We start from the raw sequence: 11384 nt of genomic DNA on the forward strand, positions 1-11384 counted from the left end.
TCCTGACTTAAAGGGAAAGGTGCGTCTCTTTGGAGAAGTAGTCAGGATAACAGAAACTTAATGCTTAAGACGGCTACTAATATACAGTGGACGTTAGCTACAGTCTCCTACACAGACGCGTGGCCCTTGGGAGAAGAGGCTTCTGTGAACTATTACGGAATTATAATGCTTGAATTGTTTTGTCTTTGTTTTGTTTTGGTTTGGTTTGGTCTTTTCTCAGTTTTTTTCTGGTACTGGGAATCGGTAATCGAATTCACGACCTTGCGCTTGCCAGGCAGGCGCTGTGCTGTTGAGCTAAATCTGCAGTCCCTTTGTTTTGTTTGTTTTGTTTTTGCGGTGCTAGTGATCAAACCCAGGGCCTCGCTTGTGCTGGGCAAGCTCTTAGATTTTTTATTTTTTTTTTTGTCTTTTTTGAGACAGGGTCTCGATATGTAGCTCAGGCTGGCCTTGAACTCACTTTGTAGCCCAGGATGGTCTCAAACTCACAACAATCCTCCTGCCTCAGCCTCCTGAGTGCTGGGATTACAGGCAGCTCTTAGATTTTACACTAAAGATGAAACACTGTGATAGGAACATCGTGACTATTAGCGTATATCAAAACTGTCCTTTGCCCTAATCAAGGATAAGGAGTAGAGCACAGACGGACTGCCTTCATTCCTCTTACTAAATATCTTACCTCCTCACCCACAGTTGCTTTTTGTTCGTTTGTGATATGTGGACTGAACCCAGGACCTCACACTGAGCTACATGCTCAGCCTTTTGTTTGTTTTGTTAAAAGGCAGGGTCTGTCTAAATTGCTAAATTGTCCAGCCTGGGCTTGAACTTTCAATCCTCCTGCCTCAGCCTCCCAGGGAGCTGGGATCACAGGTGTGTGCTGTCACGCCCACCTCTCCCCTCTTACGACAAAGACAGGGAGATAGGACAACAGAAAACTAACTGGCTGGTCTTCATGTTACCTCTTAGTGAAATAACTGAAGCACGGGGGCCTTCACAATCATTGAAAGTGGCCAGTTTGAGAAATTTGGCTGTTACCTCTCCATGATTTTCAGAAGTTCAAATAAACAGCTTAGTTTCATCTTGGTGATGATATGGAACTTTAGCATAAATGATTCCTTTTCTGAGTGTGTGTAAAGGACATGGAACTCAGGGCTTCCCACATACTAGGCATATGCTCTCCCAGTAAGCTACACACCACCTCTCATCTTGATTTTTTTTTTTTTTAATTTGGTTTTTTGAGACAGGGTCTCTCTATGTAGTTCAGGCTGACCTCTAACTTGTGATCCTCCTGCCTCAGCCTCCTAAGTGGGTGGACACCTGGCTTCCATCATGATTTTTAATCAAATCTAGGGGTCTAAACTGGGCGTGGTGGCACACGCCTTTAATCCCAGCACTTGGGAGGCTGAGGCAGCAGGATCATTGCGAGTTTGAGGCCAGCCTGAACTGCATAGTGAGACCCTGTCTCAAACAGACAAAAAAAAAAAAAAAAAAAAAAAATCTAGGGGCCTAGTGCAGAACTTAGCCTAAAGCAGTGACCTCCTGAAATATTTTGTTTTGTTGAGGAAGGGTCTTGTACTATGTATTTTAGGCTGGCCTTGAACTCACTATGTAACCCAGGCTGGCTTTGAACTCTCAGCAATTCTCCTGCCTCAGCCTCCCACGTGCTGGGATTACAGATGTGTGCCACCACACTTAGCATTGAAATTGTATTTAACAGCCTATTTATGTATTTAAGATTTTATTCCAAGGCCCTAACGCAATTTGCAGCAGTGTGGCAGTGAATAAAATGCGTCATTGTATTCTGGGTGTCAGGTCCGGAGAACGAGGTGCCAGAGGATGAAAAGAAAAAGTAAGAGAGACAAGAAAAACAAGAGAGGCAAAAGTCTAGGGTCAGGGGGCTCACAGCCTCTAGGACTTCAGCCCTGATTACCAATCTCAGTTACCTTTTATTGAGCGAGAACCAAGGGCGTAGCTAGTACAAATGGACGGACACCAAACGTTTTAGCAAGGATAATTAGAGGATTATCCTTTTCCACATGTAATCCAACACACGCATGTAATCCCAGCACTCAAGAGGCTGAGACAGGAGGATCATAAACTCAAGGCTAATCCGGGCTGTATAATGAAGCCTTATCTTAAGAAACTCTAACAAATAATAAACAAATCATTGTGTCCTTGATGCATTCTAATCAAAGAATGTCCTTCTTCACAAAAATGGAAAATCTTAGGCCACTTTTTCTTTCCCTTTCTTTTTTTTTTTTTTTTTTTCCGGTACCAGAAATCAAACTTTCTACCTTGCTCTTGCCAGGTAGGCGCTTATGTCACTGAGCTACATCCCCAGCCCCTCTTCTTTCTTATGCTATTTTGTTACATCTTCAGCAACTCTGGAAACCGGCACACTTCAGTTTTTAAAATTCAGCCTATAGGTTGGGTAAGTTCCCAGATCTTTGCAGGTTGGAAAGGGGAAAACCAATGAACATTCTACAGCGGCAGACTTTTATTTAAGTATTAGTATTATGCATCTACTTATGCACAGAAGGATGTATACTTTTTTTTTTTTTTTTTTTGGTCTTTTTGAGACAGGGTCTCGCTATGAAGTTCAGGCTGGCCTTGAGCTCACTTTGTAGCCCAGGCTGGTCTCGAACACACAACAATCCTCCTGCCTCAGCCTCCCAAGTGCTGGCATTACAGGCGTGCGCCACCGCGCCGGGCAAGGATGTATACTTTGAAACGCAAAGTAAATCCCCTACTGACTTCATTTTAAACATTCGATTAAACAGGACTGGGGTGTAGCTCAGTAGCAGACCGCATGCTTACCATGCATAGGACCCGCATCACTACCCAAAAACAATAACAAAAAAGAAAAAAAAGAACAACAACAACAACAAAAAAAGAAAGCTGCTCTTTGGCTGTCTTCCCGCAGGCTAAAGTAGCAGCTGAACAGAGACTACAGCTCCCGTCATTCCCCGGGGCCTCAGGGGCGTAATAGCCATTAGAACTACAACTCCCGACGTCCCCAGGTCTCTCGCGTGATTGGCTGCCACGAGAACGGCCTCTCCCGGCAGGCAGCGGGCTCCGAGTCGCTCGGGTGTCGCCTAGAAGGGTATGGCGGCGACGGGCGACCCCGGTGCCGCGGAGCCCGGCCCGACCCGGCCTCTGAAGGCTTGTCTGTTGCGCCGCAACCACGCCCGCGAGCAGCACGGCGTGGCGGCGTCTTCCCTGGAAGAGCTGCGGAGCAAGGGTGAGGCGGGGCCCGCGGGGGGGCGGGGCCCGCGTCCCCGACCCCGAGCCCCCGGCTTCCTCCTCGGCGAGGGGGCCGCTCCCAGCCCCGCTGCCCAAGAGCGTTCAGTTGGTTCACAGACTTCGCTTTTTTTGAGACAGGGTCTCGCTGTGCAGTTCAGGCTGGCCTGGAGCTCACTTATGTAGCCCAGGCTGGTCTCGAACGTGCAGCGATCCTCCTGCCTCAGCCTCCCGAGTGCAGGGATGACAGGCGTGCGCCACGACGCCCGGATGATTTACAGGCTTTACGAGCCGGAGCGCCGGATCATGTATCCAGAGACGCGCCGCTGGTTTGTGTGAGGCAGCCCGAATCGTCTGTAGCGAGCCTCCCTGGTCTCTCCTGTACCCCGGAGAGAAACGGCGGAGAGTGTGAGAAAAACAAAGACAAGACACAGAGCCGGGGTCAGGTGGAGGTGCTCTCGCCTAGCGGAGTAGGAGAACTGCGCAAAAACAGCAGAGTGTTTGTTGATACCCACGGGAGGTTGGTTGATTGCCCCCTCGCTGCGCAGCTCCCAGTTAACGAGTTGCAAGGGCGTGTTTACTCGGAGGAGCTCCCGTGGTCAGGGTGGCTTCAGCCTGCGCGTGTAATGACTTTCCAGCTTCAGCGGCTCCCAACAGTGTATTCGATGTGGCAGGGGGACCCAGCCCCAACTGTCTGACAGAGGACGTGGCACCCAGGAATGCCCAAGCACATCGGGGTTTACACATTTGAGCCTGGCATTAGGTCACCTCCATTTGAGTGCCACTTGGTGCCCTGGCTCCGTGTCCTTGGCACAGACTTCTGTTCTCTGCAGCTGGGCTTTAAGAGGCCCGCCCTTCTGTTTTGGGTGATAGCACTGCCAGGAAGTATTTGTAGTCGCTTGACTTACTTCTTAAGTGCAGTCCCATTAGCATTTTAAGGCATGGCCGTCTTTCAGTGAAATGTACAAACCCACCCTGGAGAAAGCCTCTTGCCAAGGAGAATCAAAATAAAAATCTAATGGTACAAGCTTCTGGTTCTCTTCTATTTCCTATAAGCTAGTGTAACTTAAAGGAAGATACTGCAAAGAACAAAAAGCGTTTTCTTTCTTCTTTTCTTTTGACATTTGACACACAGGAGAATTTTTATTTTGCAGTGCCGGGGGTGAAACCCGAGCACATAGGAGAATTTTAGGTGACTGCTGAATAAATAAATGAACGACTTCATCAGACCAGGTTCTGGTTGGTTATTCATTCGCATAAAGACTGGAATGCCTGCTCTATGTGGCTGTAGAATAGCTGTAGGAAACACATTTTCAGGAGCCAGACTGGGTTTAAGTCCCAGCTCTGTCACTTACTGTGTGATGTTGGACAGATTACTTAACCTTTCTAAGCCTTGAATTTGTTTTTTGGGGTTTTTTGGTATTTTTGAGACAGGGTCTGGCTGTGCAGTTGAGGCTGACCTTGAGCACACTTTGTAGCCCAGGCTGGTCTTGAACTCGCAAGGATCCTCCTGCCTCAGCCTCCCGAGTGCTGGGATTACAGGCGTGCACCACCATGCCAGGCCTGAGCCTTGAATTTGTTGTGTGTAAAATGGGAATAAAAGCAGGGCCTATCTCATAGAATTAATACAGTATATGAAAAGCACTTAAAATAGTACCAAGCACCTCCCTGCTATGTGCCGCCCTGCCTTGGAGCCAGCCAGTTATGGACTGAAATCACTACAAACTGTAAGCTAAGTAAACCTTTCCTTCCTTAAAAAAAAAAAAAATAGTATCCGGTACAAAATAGTATCCCGTACATAAGGTTACATTAGTGCTTAGAGCTGCAATTGTTACTGTGATTGTTATTATCTATCAGGAATTCTCAGGTCCAGGGGCTTGAATATCAAGAGCACTAGGGGAGGTGTGATTTCCTTGTGGATCTTGTCAGTTGCCAAATATTTTCCTCTTCTCAGCTTGTGACATTCTGGCCATTGACAAGTCCCTGACACCGGTCACCCTGGTCCTGGCGGAGGACGGCACCATAGTGGATGATGAGGATTACTTCCTGTGTCTCCCTTCCAATACTAAGTTTGTGGCCTTGGCCAGTAATGAGAAGTGGACGTACAGCAATTCAGGTAAGAAAATGGCCACATGTACAGCGTCCGCCGTGGTTAATCTTACCGCGCAGCAACTGCTTGCTGTTTGGCTGTTTAAACATTTGCGCAGTGAGTGTTTACCTGAAAACCTTCTGTCTGCCAGACATGGTGCTAAGTCCTGGGGGTAAAGATCAAAGAGACGTAAGTCTGACAGCAACTAAAATGCGCCACGCCAGAGAGGTCCGTGTGACCACCTGGAGTCAAGCTACCGGGGCCTGAGTCTGGCCCTGCCGTTCACTAACCAGTTAGTAAGTCCGGGCAACTGACCTAACGTCTCAGTGCCTTAGTGTCGTAATAGTTACAGTACCTGTCTCCTAGGGTCCCTGTGAGGGTGATACAGCTCATGTCAAACCAGAGTCTCTCAGCAGTATGACTGATATTTTGGGCTAGAGAATTCTATGGTAGAGAGGCTGCTTTGTGTGTGGTGTGACATTTAGCAACATCCCTGGCCTGTTCTCGCTAGATGCTGACCCAACTATGACAACCAGGAATGTCTCCAAACATTATCATATTGAAATATGATAATGACACACCTAAATATGATAATGACACAGTGAGGGCTCGATAAATATTACCTTCTCACTGTGTCATCAGCACTGGAGGGGAATAATACTGGTGCAAGGATGAAAGAGCTAAAGAAGTGTCTCCAGAGCCAGGCATGGTGGCGTACACCTGTAAGTGCAGCACTCGGGAGGCTGAGGCAGGAGGATCACCATGAGTTCAGGGCCAGTCTAGACTACAGAGAGAGTTCAAGTTGAGCCTGAACTACAAAGCAAGACCTTGCCTCAAAAAAAAAAAAGTGTCTCGAAGAAAATCTGTGTGTTCCTAGATTGAGAAAGTCACCCTTCAGCAATGGCTGTACAAGCCACCTTTGTCTTTGAGTCCAAGGGACGAAGTGATGGATTGTTCCAGTTAAAAATGGGAACAGTCCCCACACACAGGAAAAGTGCTGGTGAGAATGAATGTTTTCATTTACAAAAACAACATATACCAGGTGATGTGGTACACACCTGTGATCCCAGCACTTCGGAGGCTGAGGCAGGAGGATCACTGTGAGGCCAGCCTGAACTACATAGCAAGACCTTATCTCAGAAAAACAAGCAAACGAACAAAAACCAGAACATACCCAGATACACAAAAAATGAATGGAAAGGGGTCTGGTAGGACCCTGGGCCCGCCCATGACCACATGTGGGGTTACGTGGGCTCTCTGCCTAGAACAGAGTGCATTGAAAGTGGAGGAAGAGGGAACGTGACGGTCCTGGGTGGGGCCTGGCTGCCCTGGGATCCCTTGAGAGAAGGTGCCCTTCCCCTTGCAGTGGTCCTGAGGGGTCGGAAGGACGCAGCTGTCCTGGAGCCTGCGGGGTGGAGGTGGACGCAGCACTGGCAGTCACTCTGAGCCTGGGGTTTCCTCCCGGATTGCAGACGGAGGCACAGCTTGGCTTTCCCAGGAGTCCTTCGAAGTAGACGAAACAGACAGCGGGGCAGGGGTGAAGTGGAAGAACGTGGCCAGACCGCTGAAGGGAGATCTGTCCAGCATCCTCCTGCTGTCAGAGGAGGAACTCCAGGTAAGCCCCCCCCACACACCCTGTACTCCCGCCTGCCCAGCCCCGCGGGCCCAGCGCCTGCTCAGCGTCCACACCTCTTAGCATGGGAATCCCATGGTTTCTGTTTTCCTTTGCAGCACTGGGGATTGAACCTGAGCCTATTCACTGAGCTATGTCCTCGGTTCTTCTGTTTTTCTCTTTTTTTTTTATCGGTACTGGGGATCGAACTTGTGACCTTGTGCTTGCCAAGCAGGCACTTATGCCACTGAGCTGTATCCCCAGACCTAACAAAAACCCCTACAAAGATTTTGCTGTTTTTTTTTTTTCCCCCGGTACCGGAAATCGAACTCATGACCTCGCACTTGCCAGATAGGCGCTGTGCCGCTGAGCTAAATCCCCAGCCCCTATTTTTCTCATTTTGAGTCAGGGACTAAATTGCTCCAGTTCATGCTCTTCTTAAGTGTGTACCACCACACTACTATTTTCGATTTCTTTTTCTTTTTTCTTTTCTTTTTTTTCCTTTCTTTTTTTCTTTCTTTTTTTTTTTCTTTTTGAGACAGGCTCTCGCCATGTAGTTTAGGCTGGCATTCAACTCCCTGTGTAACGCAGGCTGGCCTTGAACTCACAGCAGTCCTCCTCCTGCCTCAGCCTCCTGTGTGCTAGGATTACAGGCGGCAGGTACTACCATGCCAGGCTCTCCTTTTCTTTCTCAATTCCTAATTCCTAATGTGCCAGCACCAAGCTGCCCCCCGCCCCTGCCCCATGCTTTGCTGGGTATGAGACCCAGGGCCTTGTACATGCCAGATGAATAATCAGCAATTTTTGTTTGTTTGATGGTTTGTTTGGGTGATGGTACTGGAGATTGAACCCAGAGCCTTACCACTGAGCTACATCCCAGCCCCTCTTTTTTTCTTTCTTTAATTTTATATTTTGAGACTGTCTAGCTAAGTCTTGCTAGTTTGCCCAGGCTGGGCTCAAACTTGCAGTCGGCCTGCTTCAGCCTCCCAGGGTGCTGGGATTATAGGCCGCACCACCAGGCCCAGCTTTGTTTTTAAATACTTCTTACATTGCAACTCAGTCTTCATTTTGCGCTCCTTTTTCAGCCCCCACTGTGCATCAGAATTACCCGTGGGTTTTTTTTCTTAAATGCAGGTGTCCAGGCCCCAGCGAGCTCCAGGGCGAGGGGCTTGCTGCTAGCAAATGCGGGTTTGGAGTGGTTGGTTCGAATCCCAGTTCTGTTGTTGGGAGTTTGAGGCAGTATCTTAGCTTCTCTGCTTACACTTATGTCCTCTCCGGCAAAATTAGGATAAAAAGGGTATGTTTTCATTCAGAGGCGTTGACTCAACCCCTGCCCTGCGCCTGGCATAGTTCTGTGCCCTGCCCCGTGGGAGTGGACGAGCCAGGCTCTAGTGTTCTGATGAAGAAGGGAGCCAGACAGCAGGAAAGGGACCCGGGTGCCCACCTGTCATCCCGGCACAGGGAGGCTGAGGCAGGAGGATGGCTGAAAATTCGAGGACAGCCTGAATGATATTGCAAGACCCTGCCTGAATGACATGAATATTTTCACATGGCTCATAATCCAAGAGGTAAAGTGAACCCCAATATCTGTAAACAATGACCAGGTCAGGAAAATGTGGTAAACAGGAACTCTTAACTGTCCTTCGGCTCTACAAAAGAATGGAGGCTGTGAGCCTGGGAGACACTGAAGGGAGGCAGAGACAGAGGCCACAGAGAAAATAACAGCCAGGCGTGGTGGCACACTCCTGTCATCCCAGCTATGCAGGAGGCTGAGGCAGGAGGATTGCAGGTTCCAGCCCGGGCAACGTAGCAACATAGTAAGACCTTGTCTCAAAGTAAAAAAAATTTACTTTTTTTGGGGTCTTTTTGAGATAAGGTCTCGCTATGCAGTTCAGGCTGGCCTTGAGCTCACTTTGTAGCCCAGGCTGATCTCGAACTCGCAAGGATCCTCCTGCCTCAGCCTCCTCAGTGCTGGGATTACAGGCATGAGCCATCATGCCCAGCCAAAAAAATTTGAAAAAGCGGGGACTATAGCTAAAAATGAAAGCCCTGCGTTCAGTCCACAGCACCACTAAATAAATCAGTAGCTGTTAGGGTTTGGATTTGGTCCCGGTGAGGCACCAAGGAATCGTTTTTCATCATGTCCCCATTTCCACACTAGGAGACCGAAAAGTCGGGCGTCCCTCTCGAGCCTCCGCCAGCCCCCTGGGTGCCGGGGGAAAGCTAAAGCCACCGGTGTGGGGGGCGTGTCCGGAAGTGCTCTGGTCCTCAGCGCCCGCGTGTGTGCGTTAGGTGCTCAGCGATGCGCCCTGTGAGGACCTGGCTCAGGAGCTCGGCCAGAGCTGCGCCGCCGCCCAGCGGCTCCAGGACACGCTGCAGCGGGTGCTTGACGAGCGGGAGGAGGCCCGGCAGTCCAGGCAGCTCCTGCAGCTGTACCTCCGCGCGCTGGACAGGGAGGGCAGCGTCCTGTCAAGGCAGGAAGGTAGGGCGCCCCGAGGGCTCCTCGGAGGTGGGGGCACGCTGCCACCCTAGGGAGAGGCCCCTGACTGCAGGGCGGCCGCTTCCTGGGGGTGCCTTCCTGTCTCCCCAGCGCGGGCTGTCTGCTTAGGCGCTCGCTGACCTCTCTCTCACATCCGCTCTGCAGAGTCCAGAGCTGCCCTCGGGGAAGAGGTGGACGCCGTGGGCACGGGCATCCGCGGAGAGCGCGCCTCCCAGATCACACTTCCCAGCCAGATCCTCTCGGTGCTGCGGGAGAAGCCGGCTCCCGAGCTGAGCTTGTCCGCCCGGGATTTGGAGGTGGGCGAGGACGCGGGATGCTGAGCTGCAGAGCGGCCTCCCTGGAGATGCAGCAGGCCGCAGAGGCCGGGTGGGGTGTCCTTTCGCCCCTGCAGAGCCGGACTTCTAGCTGCTAGCTTGCTGCTCCCTGCCACAGCGATCGCAAATGCGCGCTTGCTCTAAACCAAAGGGACTTTAAAAAGAGAATGGGCGCCCCCATCGTTGTTATTTCCTGCCCCAGGGTGGCTCTGGAGGGAGGAGGAGCGGGCTCAGGTTTCCAGGCGGCCTCCGGTGGGCAGGGTCCGAGAAGATCCACTGGCAGGCGTGGGGGGCGCCTCTGTCCTCGCAGGGAGTCCAGGGCAGCCTCAGCTACATCGTGAGACCCTGTCTCGGAGAAAAGAAAGCGGCTCTGCGGCCACCCCTGAGGCCTGCACAGCAGCGCGGGGGCGGCGGCCTGCGGGGACCCTCCTGGGCTGTGGCCGGCAGGCAGCTTGACAGGGGAGCCGGGCGGGGGCGCTGCTGCTTATCCAGTCGGTGTCCCTCCCGGATACCTCCCTGTAGTTCTGGAGGGAAGGAAGTTGTGTTCACCCGAGCTCGGCTGAACCTCCTGTGGCTGAGTGGTGAGAAAAGCCACTCGCTTGTCCGGGGAGGAAGCCAGGGAGGGGAGCAAAGGCGGCACCACGGGCCGTCGCCTCGTCTCACGCCCCAAGAGCCGCGAGGCGAGGCGGCTCTGCTCAGTGCTCTTGGTCTTGCTGCAGTTGGTGGCCGAGGAGGACCCCCGAGCACTGGCCGCTGCTTTGAACTGGGATGTACAGAAGACGGTGGAGGCTCAGCAGGCCTGCGCCCACGAGCTCGCCCGGCGCCTGCAGCAGGCCCAGAGCTTGCGTTCGCTCAGGACTCTTTCAGCCAGGAAGAGCTCCCCGCCTGGAGACCCGCAGGGCGCCAAGCGGGCCAGACGGACCCACCAGGCCGTGCAGCCGGAAGGTGCAGAGAAGGACCCATGAGCTGGTTTCTGCTGCCGCTGAACACGCTCAGCCCCGTATTTTCCTCCCCACGGTCTGTTCTGCCTCCAGCCTGTTCTCTTCTATTTCCTATGAGCTAGTGCAACTTGAAGATACTGCAAAGAACAAAAAGCGTTTTCTTCTTTTCTTTTGACATTTGACACACAGGAGAATTTTTTTATTTTGCAGTGCTGGGGGTGAAACCCGAGCACATAAGAGAATTTTAGGTGACTGCTGAATAAATAAATGAACGACTTCATCAAACCAGGTTCTGGTTGGTTATTCATTTGCGTAAAGACTGGAATGCCTGCTCTATGTGGCTGTAGAACAGCTGTAGGAAACATTTTCAGGAGCCAGACTGGGTTTAAGTTCCAGCTCTGTCACTTACTGTGTGATGTGTGATGTTGGACAGATTACTTAACCTTTCTGAGCCTTGAATTTGTTTTTTGTTGTTGTTTTTTGGTATTTTTGAGACAGGGTCTCGCTGTGGAGCACGCCTGTGATCCCAGCACTAGGGAGGCTGAGGCAGGAGGATTGCCATGAGTTCAAGGGCAGCCTGGGCTACACAGCAAATCCCTGTCTCAAAAAAGCAAAACGAAGACCAAACCAAAACAAAACTGGATTACAGGGTTGGGGATGTAGCTCTGTGCCAAAGCTCTGATTTCAACCC

The 11384-nt window shown here is 51.1% G+C and overlaps 1 protein-coding gene across 1 annotated transcript; it reads left to right on the forward strand.

Annotated features, from left to right (window-relative positions):
- Positions 1–3046: 3046 nt before the first annotated feature.
- LOC102003410 (DNA fragmentation factor subunit alpha-like) lies at positions 3047–10978 on the forward strand. Its single transcript, XM_005396061.2, has 6 exons — positions 3047–3238; positions 5192–5353; positions 6799–6941; positions 9231–9420; positions 9583–9734; positions 10472–10978. The coding sequence occupies exons 1-6, from the start codon at positions 3103–3105 to the stop codon at positions 10715–10717; spliced, it is 1029 nt and encodes a 342-aa protein (XP_005396118.1). The 5' UTR covers positions 3047–3102; the 3' UTR covers positions 10718–10978.
- The last annotated feature ends 406 nt before the right edge of the window (positions 10979–11384 follow it).

This window comes from Chinchilla lanigera, unplaced genomic scaffold (genome assembly GCF_000276665.1).
Source record: "Chinchilla lanigera isolate Chin_1 unplaced genomic scaffold, ChiLan1.0 scaffold00053, whole genome shotgun sequence".
Lineage (NCBI taxonomy): Eukaryota > Metazoa > Chordata > Mammalia > Rodentia > Chinchillidae > Chinchilla > Chinchilla lanigera.

What these genes read in the sequence shown, in the direction of transcription:
- LOC102003410 (XM_005396061.2), top strand. Translation starts at nt 3,103, where the DNA reads ATGGCGGCGACGGGCGACCCCGGTGCCGCGGAGCCCGGCCCGACCCGG. An exon ending in TGTCAGAGGAGGAACTCCAG is followed by an intron (nt 6,942 to 9,230) that starts GTAAGCCCCCCC and finishes TGTGTGCGTTAG; the next exon opens with GTGCTCAGCGATGCGCCCTG. An exon ending in CGTCCTGTCAAGGCAGGAAG is followed by an intron (nt 9,421 to 9,582) that starts GTAGGGCGCCCC and finishes TCCGCTCTGCAG; the next exon opens with AGTCCAGAGCTGCCCTCGGG.